Source organism: Oryzias latipes, chromosome 8 (genome assembly GCF_002234675.1).
Source record: "Oryzias latipes chromosome 8, ASM223467v1".
Taxonomy (NCBI): Eukaryota; Metazoa; Chordata; class Actinopteri; order Beloniformes; family Adrianichthyidae; genus Oryzias; species Oryzias latipes.
This window is the reverse complement of record NC_019866.2, coordinates 2853354-2879719: the sequence shown is the minus strand read 5'-3', so window position 1 is coordinate 2879719 and position 26366 is coordinate 2853354. Positions and strand designations below refer to the sequence as shown.

Sequence of the window (26366 nt, the reverse complement as noted above, 5' to 3'; positions counted from 1 at the left end):
GACAGTTAAAAGCAACGGTTCTGCCCAAATAAGGCGAGGAAACATCAAAGAAGAAAATACAATATTTATGGCTTCATAGTAAATGTATGTCTTTTTATTTTTACTATTACAGACTATAATGACTTAGTTGTCTTCCTTAAACAGAGTCGCATATGATTAAATTTCCTAAATCTGCTAATTACCGTTTTATATCCCGTTAACAGCGCTGCTGGTTCAAATGCGAGTTCATTGTGGAACTTCCTACAGTACCCGAAGGCAACGCAGGATCAAAGCAGCCGCCCGGCGCTCTCATTGGACGTCTGCAGCGGTGGGCGGGCCTGTCGGCGGACAATAGAGCTCGGCTGAGCTGCGGTCAGACGCTGATCTGCGGAGCTCCGAGGCGGCCGCTGCGCAGGTTCGAGTCCCGCAGCTTCTCTCCAGCACTGAGCCGAAGCGGGAGGAGGGGGGTGGGCGCAGTGCGGACGGACTGACAGGTGAGGGGGGTGGGGTGGGGGTCAGGTGCACGGTCCCAGCTGCGCAGACTGAGGCAGCACGCGCGCTGTCCTCAGGCAGCAGTACTACTGTGAAACGTCACATCAGGACAGCTGCTGGTGGAGCGTCCAGCCGCTGCCCCACCTGTCAGGAATGTTTGGGTTCCTCGGGCATGCGCGCGCGCATGCACACCGAGCCTGCTTTGTGTCTGCGCAGTTGAGCTCTTTGTGCCCTAGTGCCACGCGCAAAAAACTGTTGTTTTTTTTTTGGCTAATTGATGATCGGCTCTCATCAATAAGTGATTAGCAATTTTCCCGCTGGTTTCAGTCTTTATGACGTCACAGTTTCATCTGTCACTGATTTCAGACAGAAAACTGCCTTTAAATCACTAAATCAGGACATTTCTCTCTTAAAACATGTCATAAAAGAGACGTTTTTGTGTCTTTTGTTGTCAGTCACGTTTGGATTCCTTTAATTCCAGATTCTGTTGACCAAAACCAGATTCCATAGGGACGGGCTGTTCCCATGTTGGAGGATTATCTGCTGCAGTTTCAGATTAAAATCTGCACATTTTGAGGAGGCCTGATCTCCTGATGAAATCCACTTTTGTGTTTGTTTGGGTTTTTGCTGCAGCCTCTTTGTTTCTCTCTGAGGTCATCAGCTGCTGCTCCAAATCAGCTGATTCCACATCTGCTGCCGGCTTTCTGACTCATGTGAGAGGCCCGGAAGGTTCTGCTTTGTTCTGGTTTCCTGGGAGGCATTCGGGTTCCAGACTTTTAACCCTCGTGCAAGATGGCACAAGCGGCGCCGCCTTTGTGGACAGTGATGTTAACCCGGATCAAGTCCAGTTTGGTTCTGGTCCGACAGAGACACGGAGCTGGAGAAGAAAATGGGGGGGGGGGGGGGGGGGGGTGAGATCACAGCAGACAAAGACGGGAGGTCGGCGGCTCCACGGCGGCGTGGTGATGCTCCGCCGAGCGTGCAAGCACAAAGCCCCTGCGTTTGCAGAGTGCCGCCGGCTTTGATGTGCTCCACGGCGCCGCGAGAACCGTGGGAGCCGGCGACCCGGGCCCGCCGGAGAACCGGGCTGCAAGTCCAAGCCGGCAGCTCACAGATCAAAGAACCAATCCATTTTCTTCTGAAAAGGTAATCTGAGACAGGAAGTCCGCCTTAAATGATGGTGACCTTCCAACAATCCTCCTCCTCTGATGAAGGTTCATCTGAAGGATTTATTTATTTATCCTGAAGCTCCTGGTTTCCTATCTAATCTCAGAAATGATGCAACAAAATAAACATCAGGAACATTTTTTTTTCTAAAGTTTGAACATCGTTTCAATGTGTTGAGAACGATCCGATTCTAGAGGGGTTAGAACTGAACGGGGGATCGGGGGGGGTCGGTGGCGTTCACGCCTCACTACGCACGTACTGACGTGTGGACGGCGACCCTTTCAACCCACAGAAGTGCCAAGCGTTTGAAAACAGATCCTGGAGGAGCCATAAAGAATCGCGGTTTGTCCCCGATGACGCCAGAGAGAGCTGGGACAGAAAAAAGCCTGGAGCGAGATTCCCCGGATATGCGGCTCTTGGACTCTTCCAACCGTCGGTACGAGTATCGGTTAGCGGCAGTCCAATCAGGAAGGGGGGGGGCAACACACGCCCTGTGTTTACGTAGCATTAGATCAGGGTTCTCAAAGTGCGGCCCGGGGGCCAATAGCGGCCCGTGGGAAGATTTTTTGTGGCCCTCAATAAATCCTAATTGATGGTTATTAAAACAGCTGTACTTTGCTTGGAAAAATATTGTTTCGTGGTTTTTGGCGACATCTGCAAGAAAAATGGGTAATTACAGTCGGGTGTCAATGGCGCCGTGTAATAACTTCACCACAAGAGGGCAGACAACATTTTCTATGTCACTGCCTCTGTGGAGAAAGGAAGGACCGTGACAGCGGCAATAGAAAAGGAATCAGAGCGGGATTCGGATAGAGAGCCAGAGTAAAAACGTTGTGTTGGCGAGGAGAAAAGGCGCTAAGCGGACAAATGTTTACTTTGTTGTTTTCCTCAAGGACTGGATAAAGTCATGTGCCTGATTTGCAAACAGGTGAATGAAATGCTCAAAGAAAGCAAGATCAATTGTCACAATGTTACAAATCATAAAAACTTTGACAATGAGCTCCAACAACTACAACAAGGCTATGCTGCACAGCAGATAAGGTTTTCAAAATCCAGTGAGGCTGTGACAGAAGCTAGTAGCTACGTTGTAGCTTTGGAAAAGGCCAGACAAACCCTGATGTGACGGGGAGTTTGGAAAAGAATGTATGCTGAAAGTAGCTGACATCGTTTGTCCAGAGCAAAAGAAAAAGTTTGAAGAAATAAATGATACAAATACTAGACGAGTAGAAGATCTGGGCAGCAACCTCCAACCGCAACTGGGAAAACATCTGGAGGGCCCGGTTAACTGTACAAATGACACTTGATCATTAAAGTTATCAAAAACAATTTTTTCACCAAAATTGGCCCCCAGTCTAATGTTGAGAACCCCTGCTTTAGACAAAGGAGATACGTTAGCTACAGCAACAGCGAGAAGACATTTTCAATGTCGTGGCGAACGACACGTTCCGCCACGACAAAAAACATAAGTAATTGAGTCGTGGCAACTGGAGAGAAGCCGGCAAAGTTACTGCTTCAAGAATGGAGACTTTAGTCCAGTTCTTCAAGACTGCAGGACCAAGAACTGCACAGAACCTCTGGAACATCTGTTAGAAGACTAAAGACAGAGAACAGAGGAGGAAAGGGATTGTACTTTGTCTGCTCACCCACTGCCGGATCTGTTTGGGTTTGGAAGAACATGGCTATGTTCACACCAAAAATGCAATATTGCATTTAATGACCATTTAACGCCAAGGTTAGCATTAGCATGCTAGGCTAACTGTTTGACTTGTTGTTTTGAGTCTGAAGCAGCTTTTTTGTTCAATTCATGTTAATATTCAGACGTAAACATTACAAACAAACAAGAAATGATAGCATCTAAACGTTAGCTTGCTGCATAAATCCCCTGGCTGTGTCTGAATTCCCGCCCTAACACCTAGCTCCTAAAAACCTATATAGTGCGGCTCTACACAGTGTCTTGAATTCTAAAGGCCATTCAGACATCACTCTCACTACTTTTTTTCTCCTTTTTTTAAAACGATATGACGTCAGCGATTTCACAAAGTTAAAATCTAATTAATGCATAGAGCGTTTTGTGAAGCTTATTTATGAGTCCACTGAAGATAAAAATGTTGATACATTTTATTGGCAAAAATTGTTCCGATGCAATGCATTGTGGTCTATATCCGCCGATCTAGTGAGCATTGATGCACAGTGGTTTTTTGCAGAGACTTCTGGGTAATTTCTAGGGCACTGGATTTAGGCATTGTCGATTCGGACAGCACTACAAAATGGCAAACGCACTAGATAGTGCACTAAGTAGGGGGTTAGGGTGGGAATTCGAACACAACGCCTGTTTGTCACGACTGCATTCGTCATCACTAGATGGGCGTTTTTGGCTTTATTTTTTCTTGGACTTTTTAACACGTCTGTCGCCAGCAACATCTAATCGCGCTCTCTGACAGGCCGTCAATCTTTGGCCGATGAACACAAAGCGGAGAAAAGAGGCTTTTTAGGCCGTCGCCTTAGAAAAGTGTTGCGTAACGGCGAAAAGCGGCTTTTTAGCGCGACTCAATCAGCTAATTGCGTAAACACCGAAGACAATGACCCACTCCGATGAAAATGGTGTTTTTAACACGTTCCTGTGGCATTTTACTTTTCTTTCTGGTCCATCATAGAAATAAATTCTTTAAAAGTCAAAGCAATTTAAGGAGAAGATTTTAGAAAATAATACTGAGGGACTAAAAATTTGAAACGTGCTCTCTTTCAAACAGAAATCACACATAAGAACATTTTTTCGGGGGGAATGCTTTCTGAAGGACATCTCAAAATTCTTCTTTCGTCTTTTATTTTTAGTGGTTTTTGGAAAACTTTCATCGTTTTCTCCGCCTCGGATCTCATTCCTGCTGGTCGGTGTTCCGACTTTGATGTCGTTCATTTAAAAAAACGCTTGGTCTCCTGTTCTGTCCTCCATTTTTTTCTGCTTCTGCTCCGAATGCAAACCTATTTTTGGATCCAGACGTGCTCACAGAGCGGCATCTTCAGCAGTCACAGGAGGCAGAATCCCCGGAGCTCCAGGCCTCCAGCACGGAGGGGTTTCCAGTCCGCCGCGTCCCTGAGAAGGAGGAGCGTCTCCTACGGAGGAGCTCTTTGTGCTTTTCAGGAGAGCAGCCTCTAATTAGAGGGAGCTGCTTTCATCTGCAGGTTCTTTGATATGACAGCAGAGCGAGAGGCTGCGTCCGTCTGCACGCCGCAGACCGAAGACGAGGCAGCAGCACACGGATGAAGGTCTCCGTCTGACCGTTGGATCGCCAAATTAATTCAATTCAATGAAACTTCATTTCTATAGCCCAAATCACAACAACGGGGGTCTCAATGGGCTTCTTTCCAGTAATTGTGAAGATTATATCAAAAGGATCACGAATCCATAGAATTCAGTAGGAAAATTCTAAACTAAAGCGGGCATCCCTGACCTAAGATCCTCCTTCGCGGTAAGGAAAAAGGATTCCAGAGAAAAAAGAAGACATTTCAGGGGTGTCCACATGAAGGATGGACAGACAGATGATGTACCAGAACTCATAGAGAAGAATTAACTTGTCTTACTCTACAACTACATGTTTAAATAGTCCAGCAGACGAAAACGGGAATAGAGGACCGAGCCCCAGTGCGCCATACTTTCCCCTTAACAGCTAATTGTTGGAGTTCACTCTGGATAAGAACGTTTGGCCAGAACCACAAGGAGATAACAGCGTTGCCATGGTTACACCGGCGTTAGAGCTTGTAGGAATCCACGTGGGTTTGCTGGGATCAGAGTTCAGGGTTTCCCCTCCGTCTTCAGGCTGGTCACATGGACGTGGGCGAGGCAGACACGCTCCGTCCTTCCCTCTCGCTGCCTTGACCTCGTCACCGGGACGAGGTCAACACTCTAAGTCGGTGTTTTTCAACCTTTTTTGAGCCACGGCACACTTTAACCTTGACAAAAATCCTGCTCTAAACCACAGAGGCGTTACTGTAAGTTCCTCTCTGATCATCTTTCGACGTGTTCTCAAATCATTCCCAGTCGTTTTTTCATCATGACGAGGCTGTTTTTAGCCAAAACCAAAAAAAGAAACCTGTGGCGTTTTCTAGGAAATCATTGTGTTCGAGTAAGCCTGCTCTACTTCCCGACATCCATCTGTTGACACGCTCTCCCGCTAGCTCACAGCCCCTCACACCCCCAACCCAACATAAGTGATGCAACAAATGCCATCTTTTTGTAAAACTCCTCGCTACACTTTTGATCCACGTTTCTCAGATAGTCTAGAAACATTTTGACAATTATCAATTATCGATTGATAAGGTCAACAGCCAGTCAGGATGCAGAGCACAATACATTGTAAAAAACACACACAAAATTGTAAAAAAAATAAAAAATAAATAAAAAATCAGTGAAACAGCAGGACTGCGTAATGTGAACCGCAATATAACGAGCTTAACTTTATCCTGTTTTAAATGTTCTTTAATTGAGGCTTTTTCGTCGCCTAAGGGCAAAAACGGATGAATTCAGTAATTCATGAGTCATTATTGTTTCTGTGTCTCCAAAATACACAAACTTTAGCTCCTAATTTCACGTCCTTCTGGATTTGTCAGCAGCTTTTCTGCATTTGCGACCAGATTTATGGTCACCTGAGCGGACACACTTTGACGTCATTTTATACTATTTGAACATTCAAACATTGTTTCCTGTTTTTATGCTTTTAACAGCTAATATTCCTTTAGCGAAGATGTTTGATGTAAAAGTACTTCAGTATTTTTAGCGTTGAACCAATTTATTCTTTTTACTCATTTAAATTTCACAAATTATAATCATCTCAAACTTTCTTCAGCTTTACTATTCAACAAATTTTTCCTAATAATTTTTTAGCCGCCTAACTTTTTTTTTTAAAGCTAATTAAGAATTATTGTTGGCAGTCTGAAGCATTTTCCTCTCATAAGATACTTTCTTTGGCGTTTTTACACTATTAAATGGCGTTTTTCTGCTTTAACTTCAGTTCTATTTTTACTCATCTATTGTTTATCAGTTGGTTTGGCATTAATCAGATTGTTATAATCTGCATTTTAGTTTGCAGACATCAGTTTGTCGGGAGGCTGAGGCTCCTCCTGCAGGAGCAGACTGAGCGCCGCCGCTCGCCTTCGTTGTTGTCACACGTTTCCTCCTGCGTTAAACTTTGGCTGCGGCGCCGCGGCACAAGACAGGAAGCGGCGGCGGCGGCGGCCTCCCGTCTGTTGATGGGAGCCACGGTGCAAACCATCGGGCTGTGAAGTCTCTGCAGTCGCTCGGCAGACGAGCCCTGCTGTCGCCAGCAGGAGGAGGAGGAGGAGGAGGAAGGTGAGACGGCGGAAACGATCAGAATGATAGATTCATGAATGAAGTGGATTCATTCGTGTCCTGCAGAGGAGCCACAAACAGCTTCAAACCGTTTTGTCCTTTTTTGGCTGCCAGCGGCGCGTTTCTCTGACGGCGAATAAACGGCGTTTAATCATCGATTTCACACCCAGAGCAGCTTTTTTAGGCTCGGAACAAGCAAACAGCCGCTCTAGGCTGATTAGCATCAGCAGCGCTCACAGGTTCAGGTCTGCAGAACAGTCACAGCTACGCTGGGAGACGGAGGCGTTCAGGTCCAGGAGAAAGGCCAGTTCTACCGTCTTTCCCTGTTTTGTCTTAAATTAGCAGCTTTCTTTAAAAAAAACAGGGAGGGAATTTAAGGATGGATGCTCTTCCTCACGCTTAACTTCCTTCCTGCTCCACAGAAGCACCCGTCTTCAGAGCAGAAGGCCGGCCCGGTCCGGAGCGCCCGCCGCCAGCATGAGCTCCCACGCCTCCGTCGACATCCTGGAGGAGCTGCAGCTGATCGCAGCTCAGAACCTGGAGAAGCTGGACATCAGCAAGTACTACGAGGTGGTGCGGGAGCTGGGGAAGGGCACCTACGGGAAGGTGGACCTGGTCGTCCACAAGATGCGAGGTAAGAGACGGAGCCAGAACGCCAGCCCTCCTCTGCAGGAGCTCCTCAGAGTCTGCAGACCTTTGAGGAGGAGACGCCCAAAGGTTTTCCTTCACCCCCCCTGAACGTTTCTCCTCTGCAGTCCAGATTCTTTGTTATTATCAAAGAGGATTTTCATCTAAAAGTAATGGTTTGTTTGGCTCCACGTTTATCATTTCCGTTCTGTTTGGGTTTGACTTCGGTTCCGGTGATGAACGGAGAAAATCCAGTCAGAATTTCCTCGTTGGAGTTCTGCTCCTCTCAGAACGTGGTTATATAAGGAGGTTTGTGGGTCAGTGGGGCGGATGCGTCGTGTCCCCCTAAATGTGGGTCAGCTCCTCTTTTCCCTCCACGTGCAGCAGCGTTGAATCTGCGAGCGGCAGGCGGGGATTTGCTCCGGTGGAAAACAGTGGAACGGTTTCAAACGGTAAATGTGCTTGAAGCAGCGGCCGCAGCGCCGCTCCCTGAAGGGCCCGCTAAAGGCCGGGAGACGAGCAGAAAGCCTCCCCTGACCTCTGCTAAAGTGGCCGCTCTGAAAAAGCCGCGAAGTCACTTTGTGGAGCTGATGGGGGGGGGGGGGGGGGGGTTTGGAGACGTCCACTGCTGACACACTCCGAGGTTTTTCCCTCCCGTCAAATACCAGAGCAGCAGAAATCCGGAGAAGCATCGGAGAAAAACCAGTGTGGAGGATTTTAATTATTCATCAAACGGCTTTAATTAACTTTCTTCCAAGCAATTATGCTGCTGACGTAACCCGTCCTGTCCTGGATTCCAGGAACCAAAATGGCTCTGAAGTTCCTGCGGAAGAGGACCACCAAGCTGAAGAGCTTCCTGAGGGAGTACAGCGTCTCGCTGTACCTGTCGCCCTGCCCCTTCATCATCAACATGTACGGCATCGCCTTCCAGACCGACGACTTCTACATCTTCGCTCAGGAGGTCGCTCTGGCCGGAGACCTCTTCGACATCATCCCCCCTCAGGTGAGGCGGAGCTCGGAGCTGTGAGGAGGGCGGGGCTTCGCCGCCAGATCGATGGATTCAAGTGACGCTGCCTGATCCTCAGCATTGATTCAGCCGAAGTTAATGGAACTTTGGCGATAAAATAATCGACAGGAAAAAGGGTTTTCTGCAGCACATTGGAGGGGAAAAGATTCATGACATGATGATGATGATGATGCACTGATGCTGATCATCAGAAGTATGGAGAGATATTTATGCCACCACGTTGCACACAAAACCTTCTAAGTTGCAAATTCAAATATTACATTTTTGCTTTCATATACTTTTTTTGTGTTTGCAACACAAATGTTTTCACATGCATTCTGTCTCATCTCGTTTTTTTTTTCCTATCTCTGATTTTGCTCTCATACGTTTCAGTTTAGCGTGACATAGCTGCAGGCAAAAAGCCTGTTGATTGGCCTAGATTTAAAAAAAATTGAAAGCAAAGAAAAAGTATTTGAATGCAAATATTTCATATTTTTATTTGCAAAATAGAATGTTTTGTGTGCATAAATATCCCTCCATAAAAAGGAGCATTTTTGATGGAGGACATAATTGAAGTGGCTGAGTTACAGTGAAGTTAGAAAAGACTCAGATCGGATAAAAGAGGGACGGATGAAGAGGAAACGCAGGAACGGCCCAACAGGCTTTTCCATAACGGGATGTTGACGCTCTTCTGTCTCCTCAGGTCGGCCTCCCGGAGTCGGTGACGAAGCGCTGCGTCCACCAGGTGGCGCTGGCCCTGGACTACATGCACTGTAAGAAGCTGGTCCACCGGGACATCAAGCCCGAGAACGTCCTCATCTTTGACGCAGAGTGCAGGAAGGTCAAGCTGTCGGACTTCGGCATGACGCGGCGCGCCGGCTCTCCGGTGAAGCGTGTGAGCGGCACGATCCCGTACACGGCGCCCGAGCTGTGCGACACGTCCCGCCACGAGGGCTTCTACGTGGACAACAGCACGGACGTGTGGGCCTTCGGCGTGCTGCTCTTCTGCATGCTGACCGGAAACTTCCCCTGGGAGAAGGCCATGCCCGGCGACGCCTTCTACGAGGAGTTTGTGCGTTGGCAGCGCCGCCGGACGGGGACGGTGCCCTCGCAGTGGCGCCGCTTCACGGACGACGCTCTGCGAATGTTTCGTAGGCTCCTGTCCATCGATCAGGACCGCCGCTGCTCCGTCAAGGAAGTCTTCAGCTACTTCAACCAGTGCTGGATGCTGGACGCCGAGAACAGGACCTGCGGCGGCGGGGCGCCCCCTCTGGACATCAGCTCGTCTTCGTCTGAGGAAGACGCCTTAGTGGACAGACTAAAGCATCAGAGTCTGTCACCTGCCTGCGTGGCGGAAACAGGAGGAATGTCGATGGACGCCCACTTTTCCTCTGCGTCCACCGGCGGCTCGCCGTCCTCCACCGGCAGCTTCGAGCGAGTAAACCGAGACGGCAACGAACGGGGACGCATCCTGGTGACCACGCCCATTGAGATCTGCGTGTAGAGATGCCTCCGACCCTTTAAGGTCGCCTGCCGTGACCTACGTGCTGAAGACGAGTGTGAGGACGTGAAGACGCCACACAACGGCGTTGGGCTTGCTGTAGCTGCACTGCAGATTCACGCACTTCTAAATATGAAATGGAAGGAAGGCGTGAGGAGGCCGTCGCCTGACGTCTGTGGTTCAGTCCGGAACGATCCACAAACTTGCTCCATCGCAAAGACAGGAAGAGATCCACCAGCAGCACGTTCACCGCAGAATCCGCATAGAAGGACCGGATCGGAACCGCGCAGAAAAGGATGTTTCTGTAAAGTTAGCTTAGCTATTTATTCCTCAGATTAATATATTTTCAGATCAACAACAACAAAAGTTTGTGTTTATACTGGAAGCTACCTCCAAACTTCACCGCATTTATGTAACCGGGACGCTGAAATCAACGACTTCGCTTCTAACGAGCCATTTCCATAGCAACCACACCAAAATCCAGGCCATGCACCTCAAATGGTGTCAAACGTCATTTGTTTACGGGACAATATCCTGAATTTGTGTTCTTGGGCGTCGATCAGAGAAGCTGCATCAGGGCGAGCTTAATTTCACGATTACAGAACAAAAATGTAAAAAAAGCAACAACAACAAGAAAAAAAACGTTAGCTAAGCTGTAGCTAAAGACAGCGACTCTTCAAAGACACGTTCATCCAAAACAACAAACTACATCTTCATTAATTCCATTTTTTTCTTCTAAGGAACTTTGGAAAATTTACTTTAAGAGGAGAAACACAAAAATGGCGACTCAAGTTTATCAGCCTGAGACATGAAAACAAGCCAATGATTGCCATGGACAACCATGCTGCAGATGCTGGGATTCAGAGTTCAAATGGTTTTCAGGACTCGATGAGAGGACTTCACTCAAAGCTGCTTACAGCTTCGTTTGTTTTATTTAGCCGCAAAAAAAGAAACTTTTTTACTTTTAGTGACGTAGCAAAAATAGTTTTGGTCATGTTGTTGATGTAACGTTTTTGACCCGACGTGTGTGTTTTTGTGAACAGAAAGTAAATGAACAGTCTGCAGATTGAATCCGGACCGCTGCTTCTGTGAGAATCGGCTCAAAGCAACAGAGAAACTGAAGAAGGAGCAAAGATGAACGCCTGTTTTCTACCTGCATGTTTAAAACACAATAAAAGTCATGTCCTGAACGGGTGATGAGACTCCAAAACAAAGAAGCTCTTAATGTGAAAGGCCAGGTAAAAATGTGTCAAACAGACTGTTGGAATTAAAGAGCTTCACAAATCCATTCTTTGTCCTTTTTGTCTGTTGCACAAAGTGAAAGTTCTGCTGTGAAATAAAAACCTTGAACTGAAAAAGGAGTTTGCTCTTCCTCCGCTCTCCATGCAAGCGTTCAGGAAAAAGGGTTTTACTTTGAAAAATAACTTACTGCTGGCTCCGTCTGCTCCCAGCAACCTTTAGTTATTCGGTTTTAACGTTGGCTGTCAATCATTTGGCTCCAATCGGAATTTATCGGATCGAAAAAAAACTCGCCTTGCCTGCAGCGAGGACTCCCCGCCCACACCTGGGGGGGCAGAACTCCCACATCAAATAAAGAAAACCCTCACAGCCTTTCGTCTCCTCCGTCTTCGCATCCTGGTCTTTATTTTCTCTGATATAACTCGTTTAAAAGGCAGAGAAGATGAAACGCTCGTTAAATATCAAAACAAAAGGCTTAAAAGACGCGTTAAGAAAGGTAACAGTCCCAAATACCAGATAGCAAATCCACCTTTAAACTATCTCGTGCAATGCATTGTGGGCTATGTTTGCAGATCTAGTGAGCATCGATGCACACTGGTGTTTCGCAGAGACTTCTGGGAAATTTCAAGGACCACATTCAGCATCACAAGCATCTGGACGTCAGCATGCAGATGCTGTGGGGGAACTGTGGGGAAAAAGGGTTTTATGTCTGAAAAAGTGGGCAAAAACTCTTCCATTTATTTTTTTTTTTTATCTGAGGCTGTTTAAAATCCTTCAGGGGACTTTGAAACGTTCTCTCACATGATTGGTTCAGCAGCTGAACTGGATGAAGATGTGATGAAGAGGTGATGGGGCGTGAAATGCGGCACCAATGACGCAGGAGCTCGATGAGACGCTCTGCTGACACGATGGCGGCGTGAATGCGGACGCGCGCATCTGTTCATTTAGTGAAAGCGGGATAAATTTAGTCCCAACAGCTGTGACATGAAAGGTTTGGGGGTTGATAGAAACAGTTAGATGCTAAATTATGGGTTAAACCATCGCTGCATAAACAGCTCACTATAGAAAAGAAGATCATTTCTTTTCCATAACAGGGAAAAATAGATAAAAACCCAGAGTGTACATACATAGATGCATTCAATTTAAAAAAAAATTTTGTCTTTCATTCAAATTCTTTCAAGAACTCCAAACCGGATGAATCTCATCTGTTCATGAAAACTAGAAGATGAGCTTCAATGAAAAGTTGAAAAGCCAGACTGTGTCCGTGTCACAGACACCATCCTTTAAGTATGTCGGTCATGAATTCCCATGTCTGTTTGGTTTTTCACAAACATTTCAGAGCAAAACGTTGGGAAAGGATTACTTTTTTTTGTCAGGTATTTGATAAAGGTTCTTAGTTTGGAGGTTTCCCTCCATGTAGATCCAGGTGAAGCTGCAGAGGCAGGCAGGGACCGTCACTAAAGTGCAGATAAACGCAGCAGTTTCTCAGTGACTCACCATAGATAATCCCCAAAAAACCCACAAGGACTTATTATTGTTCAAACAAACTCCACAGAAATCCCTATTATCATGTCTCTTAGAAGGAACCGGTGTGTTCGAGTGATGTCAGTTGTAGACACGACCTTTATCTCTTCCTCTCCTTAGGACTACAACTGTTGTAGTCCTAAAAAAATGACAACGGAAAAAAAAACATGTAAAAAAAAATTAAACTTGAAAAACAGGAAACTAGCATGGAAAAGTTAGATAAATAAAATATTATCAAAGAACATTTAAAAAAAATAATCAAAAAACAGACCACAACGCTGACCACGCCCACAAATAGAGTGTTTAGCGGGTCACCGGAGGAGCGCACAACTGCAGCTCATCTTCTGGTTTTCATGAGCAGATGAGGTTAGAGCCCAGCCTGTTTGGAGTTCTTTGCTTTAGTAGTTGTTCAAGAAATTAGACAAAAGATCGTATTTGTGACGTAGAAAGTATGCTGGGCGGGGTCACAAGCTCCCTGCTCCGCCCCTTTCCGATGCATCGACTGTCAGACAAACAGATCCGTGAAGGTCTTTGTTTTCCTGGTCTGAGCTGGAATCTGGATGTAAACTGTACGACTGCATAGCTCTGACATTCGTCACCATTATTGTAGTGCCATTGGTAATGTTAGGCGGTAAGCTAGCAGGAAAATGTGTAAACAGAGATCTCTCAGCAACAGGGAGGGGGAAAAGGAGGCGGGGTTGCTCCTCGCCAGCAGTCCCGCCCAGAACTCAGAGGGGAATTTCTGACAAACTCCTGGCGCTCTGCAGAAACTATGTCCCAGAAAACCCAGATTTCTTGGATTTGGGCTAAAAAGAACAATAGCGTAATTAAAAGACCACAGGGAACATTATGGAAATAGATCCAAAGACGATTGGCGCGGCGCAAAGCAGCAGCAGTAGGCCAGTTCGCGGCAGGGATACATCTCCTGTTCTTTTGTCATCACGGTTTCTGACATTCTAGCGCTCTGATCCTTAGTACAGATGTAACCGGGATAAATCATAGCACTAAATCTGTTCTAGTGTTGCCATACATGAGAGATCTCTAACAAACTGCTGCATTTCACTCCAAGTCATAGCTCCTCCTTCCTTCTCCTTCTTTCGACCCCCCCTATATATTCCAAAGGCTACTGTTCACCCCCCCCCCCCCTTCTGTAGGATCTCCTATTAAAGAGGTGGGGGCCATCATCCGAAAATAATGTTGTTGATCCAGTCCCACATATTTTGGGGATTCATTGTTAACAGATCGGCGTCTGATGTGACATCACACTGTGAAAAAACAGAGACAGTTCTTGGTGAAACCGACCCGATATTTGATGGACAGTGGAAAGGTTCTGGCTGGAACGCGACTCTTTCAGATGATCATTTTGCAAACTTCTTTGGCTCCTGGAGCAGCACGAGCTCCTCCTTCTGACCACACGCCAGCTTTCCCACAGAAGACAGGGACACTTTCACTTGGACAGGATTTTATTAAATAAATTTTTCGTCTTTAAATTACAGAAAGAGTCAAACTCAGAAAAAGATCAATAAATTAGCTTGTAGCACTTTTAACAACCGAGTTGATCCACCGAAACACAGGTTCAATAAGGACAAAACATCTCGAAGGATCAGTTCACCCAAACACAATCAAAACTACAGAGAAAACTGTTTCACTGTGGCTCAAATCAAGAACCTGAATCCAGCCTGAACATAAAACTTCTAGATTTCATCACCTTTGGGGCCACAAAAAAACAGAATAAATCTAGACAATTAACAGGAGCAGGTTTGGAGGACATGTGGAGATGAGGTTGTCCTTCATCAATGACTGATCCTCTGTTAATGAGAGCAAAACATCATCTGCAAAGAGCGAGACTTAAGCCAAAGTGGAAACGCCTTTCTAGAGGTCAGTCTATGTTCCATTCCCATATGTGCAGTTTCTCAGGAGGATAAAGAACCTAATTTGAAATCCATCCATTTGTTTCTGCTCATCCAGGACCGGGTGGCGGGGGGCAGCTGTCTAAGCAAAGATTCCCAGACTTTCACCCCATCTCTAAGGAAGCGCCCAGCCACCCTAAGGACGAAGCTCATTTCAGCCGCTTGTATTCAGGACCTCGTTCTTTGGTGAGTCATAGGTGAGTATCGGAACGAAGATCGACCGGTAAATTGACAGCTTTGCTTTCTGGCTCAGCTCTATCTCTTCACCACAATGGACCAGTACAGCGACCGCATAAGTACGGATACTGCTCCGATCCACCTGCCAATCTCACGTTCCGGTCTTCCCTCACTCGTGAACAGGACCCCAAGACACAAACTACCTTTCTCCGGTCAAGAACCATGGCCTCAGATTTAGCCGCAAACCGCCCCAATGCACGCTGGAGGTCCTGGCTCGATGAAGCCAACAGGACAATATCATCTACAAAGAGCAGAGAGCAAATCCTGTGGCCCCCAGACCAGACCCCCTCCGGCCCCTGACTGCGCCTAGAAATTTTGTCCATAAAAATTACAAACCGAATCAGTCCAACATGCACCTGGAACAGGTCCGACTTACTGCCAGTTATGTGAACCAAGCTCCTGATCTGGTCATACAGCGACCGGAGAGCCCTCAGTAAGGCTCCTCAGACCCAGTACTCCCAGGACACCTTCTACAGGACACCACCGGGACGCCATTGAACGCCACCTCCAAATCCATAAAACATCCATGGACTGGAGGAGCGAAGTCCAAACCCTGGATCTGAGGTCAGACTAGCGGAAGGACTCTCCTTTAAAACTGATTCTTTCAAAAAGAATGCATCATTTTTAGGGAGATGAATGCTCTGTAATGTGGTAACTGACCTTCCAGTTTCTAACCCCCCCCCAATCCGGATCAAACTCCCGTCCAGAACAAGGCTGGGCTTGAATGTGAGGAAGGAGCAGAAATCTGCGTGTACTTTAGTGCAGCTTCATGCTAAACAAACTAATAACAATGGAAAATGACAGACAGACATAAATAAGAGTCTTATAAAGTTCAACTGTAAAGTGCATCGTTGGAAACAGGAAGTGTGCATGCAGCACCAGGAAACCAGATGACAACCAAGGAAACACAGAGAAAATTGTACAAAAATGTCACTTTGAGTCTTTTTTATCATACATACTAATTCAATTCTGCTTTACTTTTCTAAAATAAAGTCAATTCTGAGCATTTGTATTTGTCAGGGGGCGTTCCCGTCTAAACTCAAAGTGGTCGATGTGGGAGCCGCTCGCCGTGCGCTCGCTCCGCCGGACGTCTCAATGGAGGCGGAGTCCCGGAGCTCCGGCCGAACCCTGAGAAGATCTGAGGAGTTTTCTGGAACAGACGACAAACACAGGAGGAGCTGCTGATGCACCGATGCTCGCCATCTGAGCGCGCTGACGGGGGGGTGTGTGTGTGGGGGGGGGGGTATGGTGTCTCCGAGCAACGGAGGGAAAACAACAGCATACAGATGTCTGCAGGATTTCTCCTCTCAGGCTTCAGCAGAAAAAATTCTCAAAAGTTAAATGATATCTTTAATATTAAGTTCTAAATTAAAAGATGCTGGACGTGAAAAGAAAATCCTAAAGTGCAAATGTAAAAATACAGAAGGCAGAAACAGCTGACGATGCAGTAAAAACCCTAAAAGGCCTTTAGGAATCATCCACTACTGGAAAAAAAACAACTAGAAACTCCTTTAAGTGTGAGAAAAATGGGAAAAGAAAAACGAAACCTAAAGATAAAACAATGTCAATGAGGCTAAACTAAATAAATATAAGAATTAACAATCTAAAAGCATCTAAAAAATAATATATTAAAAGCAAAAACAACAAAACTGTTTTCTGCTATTCCATAAACTTAAAAAAAAAACTTTAAAAGAGCTACTAACTGTTAAAGTAGCTTAAAAAACCCGGAATGAAAAAGTGCAGAATAGATGCAAATACGCTAAAATTATCCATATTGTTAAAAAACGCTAAACTTCATCGATTCAATTAGATAAAAAGCAGCAAAACAAACGTTTGTTATGCTAAAAGCTAAAAAGTAACGCAAACAGTTCAAACAAACAACTGATAAATAATTAATGATGGAACAACAACAAAATGACAGAAAAATGCTACAAACCCTTAAAACAAAAATGGATCAAATTCTGTAAACGTTTGTGTGAAATTTGAAGAAGAAAAGCATTAAGTATTTCATAAGGCCTTACCAAAATAAAAGCATCATCGCTCGTAAAATTACACATGGTGTTGAAATATAAAAACGGTTTCAGATCAAGTAGAAAGCAGACGACAGAGCAGAATTATCCTGGAAGAAGAGAAATGGCATCAAAAATGAAAGATTTCTGCCTAAAGTCAGTCTGTGGCTCGGACACACAGATCTTATTTTTGATGTTTGGAGAATTTATGAAGCGTTTTCCTCAAGAAAAGTATTCTGGTCATCTCATCTCCAGTTACAAGCAGCGTTTTTCTAAAAATCAGGAGAGCTGATGCCTCTCCGGTCTTCAGAAACCATCAATCAGGACTGGGATCCGAGAAAAGCCAGAATCCTTTCATCCCAAACTCCTGCTGCCCCCCAGTGGTCCTGAGAGGAACTGCAGCCCGCTTTCCCTTCACAGCATGAACTTTGCCGCTGAATTCAGAGAAAAGTGAGTCTCTAAGCACACTTGTGTCCTAAAACTAGTTCAAAAATGTCACCAAAACAGGTCACTGCAGCAAAAGACAGAAGAATTTCTTTGACCAAACCCAACAGGACCAGCAGGCTTTAGCGCTGTCCAAACGTTTCTCAATTCTTTTAACCATTTTGGAATTACATTTAAAATAAAATTACTTTTTATTTCTTGTTTTACAGCAAACACATCTAAATGTTTTCCCCCGAATCCGGGTCAATTGGTCCCGTTTTCACCCCGTTCATTCCCGGTTAGCTTGTGGTAGTTAGCATGTCTCATCTGGTCGTGTCTGTTCATGATGAACGTGAAAATGGAATTTGGTTAACCTCAATGAAGAACCATACAAGCAGTTTTTATTAAGCGCTGACGTTAATGATTTTATGAAAGGAGCCAGCGGAAATTTGAACACGGGCCGGACTTTGGACATGCCCGGTTTAGCGGCTAAAACAACAGTTGATTTTTATCAGAAGCAGAAACGTCTCCAGAAGGTTCCAGATCACTGGCACTAACCTCTGCTTTCCGTGTCATCTTCTGCGTTTCCTGTTTGCAGCTGTTAGCGTTTTATTCTGAAAGAGACACACACAAAAAACACACACAAACGCACACGTTAGTGAACTGAAAACAAACAATCTTTTTGTTCAGTTAACAAAAAGATTCAGGACTGGAAAGTTTCTGTTTCCTGTACTGATTGATTCAAAAACACGAGAACAGAAAATATTTAAGATCTGAAGCAGAAGAAAAATATTATTTTAATGTTTATGAGGAAAAAACGGTTAAAAAAATGAAAACTATATAATCCCGTTAGAGAAGGTAGCACAATTTAACGTTAGTTTATGGTGTGAGGGGCTGTAAGCTAGCAGGACAGAGTGTAAACAGAGAGCTCTCAGCAGTGGGGAGGGTCCACCCACCACTCAGAGGGGAATTTCGGACGAACTCTACCTTGTGTCCCGGACATCGCATGGAGAAGTTCTCCTCGTTGAGGAAGCAGCCTGAGAAGCAGAAAGCAGACGGTGAGCTCCTGCTGCACGCCGGCGGTGACTGCGGGCGCCACCGGCGGTCACATGACCCCTACCTGACTGCAGGGCGCAGGGGTAATGGTAACTCCTGGAGCAGCCCTTTTGGAAACATCCCACCACTGCACCGGTTTTCTGACAGGCGGAACAAACCTGAGGAGGAGAACGCCATGAAGAATTAAGAATTTAACATTAAGAATTTCAAAATAAAATACTGGAAAACAAAAGGTTGGATCCTGAAGGTCATGAAGACAAAGTTCTCCAAATAAATCATAAAAAAAATGGATTTGACCGTTTTTGGTGTAATTTATCCAGAGAAACAAGAACCCCAGTGGGTTTTCAGGTGGGAGGGGCCTGATCCAGACCGTCCCCAGCTGAAGGGGGGAGTGGACCACCTGACTGATGGTCATGAGGTGTAAATGTGCAGAAATGGGAGATGTGTTTTTGTCGGGAGCGGTTCTTTGAGAACCGGGTCTCACCGTTTCCCGCGCCAGTCGGGCCGCCTCCTCCAACCCGTACAGCTTCCCTCTCACCAGGAAGACGCCGGCGCTCCAGATGCCGCAGTCCTCGTGGATCCAGCGCTCCTCCGGGGGCAGCGGCACGTCAGTGGGGGGGTGGGAAACTTCAGCGGCGGCGCCGTCCACACACCCGTCTTGGTGTTCCTCGCAGTCTTTGGCCGGGCCGGCGGGACAGTACGGCCCGTGAAGGTCCCCCAGGTTATTGGCGTTGGCGGTCTGCCCGCACAGGCAGCACAGCGGCGCCGCCTGGAACCCGCCGGCAGAACTGTGCCGACCCAGCTGGAAGCAGGACGAGCTGGGAAGGAAGCCGGACAAAGACGCGGCGGCCGGGAGCGGCGGCGCTCCTCTGCTGCTCCGGGGCTCCTCCTCCTCCTCGTAGTTGACCACCCTGCACCGCCGCGGCTCCATGTGGACGAAGGGGCAGAAGCTGGAGCTCCGGTGCTTCCTCTCCCCTTTTGTCTTTGCATATTTCAGCTGGATCTCAGGCTCTCCGAGGGGAAACGGCGCCGGCGGTCCGCTCAGCGAACGCCTTTTCCTCTTTTTCCTTGAAGGTGGTTTGGTCCTCTTACAGAAGTCGTGGTTCTGTGGAGGCGGGACCTTCTGTTTCAGCCTCTGCTCGTCTTTTTCTAGAAGGTTTCTTTGCTTAAGCGGCGCTTTTGGCGTTCTGTTTTTTGAGCGCGAGGCGTTTCCAGGGGGCCGCTGCTTCCTCTGAGGAGTCTCGGCGTCGGCCCGGTCGGACTCGTCTGAGCCGCAGACGGAACTTGGCGGAAGCTCCGGCGGGTCGGACTCCTCGGAGCTGGACAGCTTCAGCGCGTACTCCATCAGCTTGTCGGAGTCACAGCTCTCGTTGTAAATCCCCACGGCGACGTTCTTGACCCGCCTCTTCAGGCTGCGCCGCAGAACGGCGCCGCGGGTCGGCGGGCTTTCTGACGTGACTTTCCTCGTCCTGAGGCGATGGTGCACCCCCTCCTGAGGAGACCCCACCCCCCCGTTCTGAGTGTTCTGGCAGCTCTCGGGCGTCTCCCTGTTGCCGTTGGTGACAGAGACTTCGATGACGTCGCTGTCGTCGCTGGAGGCGTCGGCAGAATCGGCCCGGTTCGCGTAAGCGGCTCTGAAGTCCGACAGCAGGACCGTGGGCCTGGCGTGGCGAACGGGAATGTCGACGGAGCTGTCCGACGAGTCCTCCGAGTACGAGGTGTCGGCGCTGGGGGAGCTCATGTGCTGGGGGAGGAGGAAGCAGCCCCGCCCTTCGTCCAGCGAGGACGCGGCGGGCGACAGCGGCTCCACCATGTGCCGCACGCCGTCCTGGATGAAAGAGCCGCACAGCAGCCGCTCCTTCGGCGACGAAACCAGAAAGATGACGTCAGAGCCGCTGTCGCTCTCCTCCCCCCCGGTGCTTTCGGGGGCCGTGCCGCCGCTCCGGTCGGTTCCGTAGAAACCGGCGTGCCACAGGTCACCGCGAGCGCCGTCGTGGTAAAGATCCAGCCTCGGCGCCAACGTTGAGTTCATGTAGCCCCTTAAATCCTCGGGACTCTGCTCCATGTCCCTGCAGTGGACCGCCCCCCCCGGCTGAGTGGACAGCAGGCTGTAGGAGGACGAGGCTCTGGATCGGTAAGGGGGGGCGGAGTCTGCGGTGCAGCTCGGCGGACGTCTGTGGTACCACTCCGGCTTCTTCGCCAGGTCAACCGCTTCGGCGTGGCTGCGGCTCAGAGAGCTGAAGCTCTTAGACAGATCCATCGCCATGGCAGCTGGATCCTGAGGGGACACCTCCATCACTGCAGGAGTAAACAAACAAACAAACATCTGTATGAACAAACATCTGTATGAACAAACAAACATCTTTATAAACATACAAACATCTGCATACACAAACAAACATCTGCATAAACAAACAAACAAACATCTGCATAAACAAACAAAAACCATCTGTATAAACAAACAAACAAACATCTGCATAAACAAACAAAAACAAATAAACATCTGCATAAACAAATAAACATCTTTATAAACAAACAAACATCTGCATAAACAAACAAAAACAAACAAAAATCTACATAAACCAACAAAGACAAACATCTGCATAAAAATTCCAATAAACATCTGCATAAACAAACAAACATCCGCATAAACAAACATCTCTATACGTCCTTACTGACTAAAAGTTTTATGATAAGAATATGCATAAAACCTGGAATGAAAAATCTCGTTAATAAAAACTGTGAATTAAAAACGTCTTTTTATCTTAAAGGTTTTCTTCAGGAATTGTTTTATTCAGCTTTTCTTATTAAGTTGATTAAATATTAGACATGTCTCTAATTATTACTAAATTCATTTCTATCTTCTCAATGCTCCTCTATTAACCTCACAGTGATCCATTTATATTGAGGTCAATATATATTTTGTACAATATTGTTCATTATAAGGAACAAATGTAAAAAAAAATAGGATTTATAACCAATTACCTTCAGACAAATAAAAATGCCTTAAATACAACATATTAAAATGTAAAGTTGGGTTTTGGATCCTAAAGCAAAAAGTTTTAGTATCTTGAGTTTGAATTTTAATAAGTTGCAAAAGTCTTTTTGAGGATCAAGTCTCTGCTCTGTGGTCATTTGGTGATTTTTGACACGTCTGGAGTCTCAACAAACAAAAATGAGGAGTTGGGTTTTTCTGCAAAGATGATGAAGATGATGAAGATGACAGGTGGACAGGTGTGCTCTGGAAGAACCAAGATGCCCGTCAGATTAATTCCCAGCCTGTTGAACTCACCAAAACATTTAAAATCAGTTTTTTTTCTTTTTCTCTAAAATTATTTTTGATTCGTTTACATTTTAGCATTTGATTTGATTTTTCTTTACTCTGTTAACTTTAGATTGTATAAGAAATAATACTATTTACTAAGAATATTTGTATTAATATGCACATTTTAAATAAAGAATAATAAACTAGTTTTACTCAAAACAAAAATTTAATTTAAATCCGAACCACGTGGGTTTGAATATTAATCAAAAGCGGCGAGAAATATTTAAACGAGTTAATTTTAGATGATATTTAATTATATAGGTGTATGAACCAGTAGGTTGATTGATTATTGATCTCTTTTTTATTTTAATATTCGGCGTCAGAAGAATTTCAGGCCTGATCTGTCTGACGGAGCCTCCGGGCGGGACAGATGTCACGGCTGCTGCCCGCTTTTGGTCACCAAACGTCGGTCATCTCACCTCGCGGGTGTCGGCGGGTTGAGCGGCCCTCTCCGGAGCGTCGGAGGGGACCTGCAGGGGACGGCGTCCCCGGGAAGCAGCCCTGGTAGCGGCGTTAGCTCTCACGCCTCTCCGGGCTCGTCATCATCCGGACTGGATGTAAACAAAAGCAGCGGCCGCTCCGCTTCATGCTAGCCGGACGGTCCGCGGGTTTTAGCCGCTAAGCTGCCGCTCCGCCGCCGCCGCGATGACACTCGACATTCCGGCGGCGCGCAAACATTTTTTTTGGGCTACTACTGCTATTTTAAAGTTGTCATCATAAACCTTCTTTTTTTTTTTTTACTACACCGTCAAATACGAAAGAAAAACAGCGGTCATACCGGAAGAGAAGCTCACCCCTTCAAAATAAAACCACGGAGAAACTTCGCCATCCGATTCTTAAGAACTTTTTAAAACTTTATTTAAAACATTTATTTGACACACAATTTTCCCGCAAAAATTAAAAAAACGAAAGAGAAAAAAGAAGTTAAATAAAAAGCAGTTTTAATAAATAAATAAATGTACCCATTTATGAATAATAAATGTGAACAATAATTTCAGTATAAGTGGAAATATAAGCATTTACACACTTCTTTATCTATTATTTTGTATTTTCATAATCTTAACATTAGTACATTTATTTTGTTTGTCATTTATAAACGAGAACATTTATTTCCTATTTGTATTTGGCAGTTTTCATTCTCCATATTTCATGCCAGATTTTACGACACATTGTTGAAAAAGTCAGACTACCTGACCTGCTGTAGCAGATAAACAGCTGTTTCTATTCTGACAAAAACCGGGATATGCAGAACGCACTAAATATGTGTTAGCAAAACAATTAAACAATACGATAATGTTTAAGTTCTTCTTTTTGTTCAGCGCCTGGTGGATAAAGTCTCTTTGGCGTGAAGTTCTCTTGTGGTCGTTTTGATTAATATAACAAATGCTCTTCTAAATGCACACTGATGCCAGGCTCAGAGACAATAATGTTGACCAATCGTTGCTAAGAGGGGCGTGACGTCATTATTTGGGTTGGTTCAGGTTTGTTGAAGTGTGTGTGTGTGTGTGTGTGTGTGTGTGTGTGGGGGGGGGGGGGGTCATTAAAGTGCAGGCAGCAATCTTTTGCACAACATTTAGAGCGCACGTTGATACGGAAGGGGTTCCCGGGGGGGCGACCAAGATGGCGGAGTGAGTAGACGCTCTTTACCGAGTTCTGCACAAAAAGTTTTTGAAATACGGTAAAACCCTGACTTTATTCTTTAAAACACCAACAAATCTCTTTATAAACAAGAATACATTGACCTCTAAGAAATAAGAAGCAGAATGCCGAATTCAAAAGGTGCAAAGAGAGGTTTAGATATATCAAAATCCAAGCTAGCATCTGGAGAGGCTGTCGAAGCTACCGCTACCTCAGGCAACATACTTGTGGACAACTGCCACAACTACGCCTCATCCCAGTCATCAGTGGCTCCAAATGTTGAAGATATGGATGACTTTCCATCCCTGCCTGCTACACCTCTCAAATCTCCAGCGTCAAAAAAAGTGATGTACGACTCCGGCAGCAACGATCCACCCACTTCAAACGAGATCATATCCCATCTTTCAGCATTGATAAACAGAAGATCGGACAGTCTGGAAATCATGGTGAAAGAGAATTCAAGTATGGTGAAAGAAAATGCTCTGAAGATTGAAGGCCTCAAAAAATCGATTGATTTTATGCATGCTGAAATGAAAGATGTAAAGGAAAAAGTGAATGACCTTGAAAGAAAAGTAAAAAGAGGCGAAGACCAACTGGATAACCACCAGCTGAGACTGTCTAATCTGGAAAGATACTCCAGAAGATGGAACCTCAAACTACACGGTGCCATGGAAACTGAGAAAGAAGACACACGAAGAAAGGTGATAGAAATTTGCCAATCGGTTTTACCTGAACAGAAACAGAAGCTACCTGACGTCATCGACACCGTGCATCGACTGGGACCCAGGAAGCAAGGCAACGCCAATCCGAGAGGCATCATCATACAGTTCACCCCACGTGTCTCCAGGGATGCTGTCTGGAAAGCAGCCAAAACATCTTCTTACCTGCGAGAGAATCACTTGAAATTCGCTGAAGATTTATCCCAGGAAGACAGAAGTCGTCGTGCCAAATTGTGGCCATTAATAGACAAAGCACGCAAGGAGGGGAAGTCGGCATACTTCGTTGGAGCCCGTGGCTTCATCAATGGAACAGAAGTGCTCCCTCCTTCATAGAAACGCTCATCCTACATTTAAAAGCTGACTGCTTCGGTGAGACTATTAACAGCATTTCTTAATTACAAATTGGTTGATGTTTACTGTCCATACATCATTTTCTGAATAGGGCCATAACCTTATTTTAAACCTTAATTTCTTAGAAGAAGAGAGAAAAAAAAAAAAAAAAAAAAGAGAAAGAAAAAATTATAGCCCTCTTCTTATTTTGGCTGCACTTTTTTTAAATTTTTTTTTTTTTTCTAAACCAAAACGGGTTGGATGTTATTCTATCTTTATTTAGTTAGTCAGGATTATTACTTTATTTTTGTAAGAATCGTGCAGTGCTCGGTCCCCTTCTCTTCTGTAAATCTATTCTTTCTTTGTTAGATCAGTTCATTAAACGTGTCTTTTTCACTCGTTTCTCTCAATGCCAGGGGACTAAGGCAAACATGCAAGCGCAAAGCTCTATTTTTATTTCTTAAACAATTTAAAACAAATTTCTGTTTTTTGCAAGAGAGTCATTCCACATCTACTGATGCAAATTTTTGGAAATCTCAATGGGGCAACGATATTTGGTTATCTCATGGTTCTGAACGTTCATCTGGTGTCACCACACTTAAGAACAACTTTTCTGGTTACATATTAGACTCTGATTGTGACACTCTTGGACACTACATCTGTATGGCAGTTAAAAATGATATTTACAATTTTATCATTGTTAATATATATGGTTACAACAATAAAAGTGACAACGACAAACTACTGGACTCCTTAGAAGAAAAAATAAGCTTATGGTTATCCAGATACCCAGACTCCATACTTTTTGTTGGGGGGGACTTTAATATTGCTATCAATAATACACTTGATAGATGGCCTCCAAGACGGGAAACTTCATATAGCACCAATCTCAAAAGATTTATGAATAAGTTCGATATTGTGGATGTTTGGAGAGAGAAATTTCCTTATGACAAACGTTTCACCTGGAGTAATAAAACCGGTTCCAAACAATCTCGCATTGATTTCTGGCTTGTTTCAAGCTGTATAAATAAAGATAACATCACTGTGAATATTTTGCCAACCCCTCTGACGGATCATAGAGCTATTTATATTAATATCCAAATTATTACTCCTGACAGTACTACTCTGAAATTCAATTACTGGAAGCTAAATAATTCTTTACTGAGGCATGAAGCAGTCAAAATTGAAATTACAAAATTGATTAATTTTTATTGGAACAAGGCTAATAAAGAAAAATCTTTTTGCACCAATTGGGAACTTTTCAAATTTGAAACTTGTAAATTCTTAAGAAAATATGGAATTCAAAATGCCAAATTAAGAAAAGCTGAAGAGGAAGAAGTGGTAAGCAAAATTATGTCTTATTATCAAAAAAGACCAGAAGAGGTTGAGGAGGAGGATAAATTAACTTTAATTGACCTTCAAAACAAATTAGACCAAATATATCAACACAAAGCTGAAGGTGCCTTTGTTAGATCCCGGAAAAAATGGCTGGAGGAGGGAGAGCAAAACTCTGCCTACTTCTTTAGACTGGAAAAAAACAGATCAACAAACAACTTTATTAACCGCTTAAGTATCAATGGCAATATTTCCAAGAATCCGATACATCTTTCAAAATTTTGTGCTAATTTCTATTCTAATCTATACAGCTCAAGATACAATGAGGACATTTCCTCCTTATTTTTTAACCATATTCAAAACCTCCGAACTATTGTCGAGGAGGACAGGAGTCAGTGCGACAGCCCTCTAACTCTGGAGGAAGTACTTAATTCCATTCTCGCGCTGAAGTCCAACAAATCTCCCGGCACAGATGGTTTATCTGCAGAATTTTACCAGGCATTCT

The 26366-nt window shown here is 45.2% G+C and overlaps 2 protein-coding genes across 2 annotated transcripts; one reads left to right on the top strand and one right to left on the bottom strand.

The window, feature by feature from the left end:
* Positions 1–309: 309 nt before the first annotated feature.
* Positions 310–11474, top strand: LOC101160658 (serine/threonine-protein kinase SBK1). The gene is made up of 4 exons (XM_004071214.4): positions 310–473; positions 7405–7616; positions 8410–8612; positions 9319–11474. The coding sequence occupies exons 2-4, from the start codon at positions 7460–7462 to the stop codon at positions 10117–10119; spliced, it is 1161 nt and encodes a 386-aa protein (XP_004071262.1). The 5' UTR covers positions 310–473; positions 7405–7459; the 3' UTR covers positions 10120–11474.
* A 2850-nt stretch (positions 11475–14324) lies between these two features.
* Positions 14325–22627, bottom strand: LOC105354506 (transcription factor 20). Its single transcript, XM_011477776.3, has 6 exons — positions 22259–22627; positions 18999–20812; positions 18579–18672; positions 18446–18495; positions 18017–18072; positions 14325–16176 (listed from the first exon to the last, which is right to left on the bottom strand). The coding sequence occupies exons 2-5, from the start codon at positions 20808–20810 to the stop codon at positions 18031–18033; spliced, it is 1998 nt and encodes a 665-aa protein (XP_011476078.1). The 5' UTR covers positions 20811–20812; positions 22259–22627; the 3' UTR covers positions 14325–16176; positions 18017–18030.
* Positions 22628–26366: the final 3739 nt, after the last annotated feature.

Coding starts and splice junctions, on each gene's coding strand:
- LOC101160658 (XM_004071214.4), top strand. CDS start 7,460: ATGAGCTCCCACGCCTCCGTCGACATCCTGGAGGAGCTGCAGCTGATC. Junction 7,617..8,409: donor GGTCGTCCACAAGATGCGAG/GTAAGAGACGGA, acceptor CCTGGATTCCAG/GAACCAAAATGGCTCTGAAG. Junction 8,613..9,318: donor TCGACATCATCCCCCCTCAG/GTGAGGCGGAGC, acceptor CTGTCTCCTCAG/GTCGGCCTCCCGGAGTCGGT.
- LOC105354506 (XM_011477776.3), bottom strand. CDS start 20,810: ATGGAGGTGTCCCCTCAGGATCCAGCTGCCATGGCGATGGATCTGTCT. Junction 18,673..18,998: donor CCCGACTGGCGCGGGAAACG/GTGAGACCCGGT, acceptor TCTCCTCCTCAG/GTTTGTTCCGCCTGTCAGAA. Junction 18,073..18,445: donor TGCGATGTCCGGGACACAAG/GTAGAGTTCGTC, acceptor TGTCTCTTTCAG/AATAAAACGCTAACAGCTGC.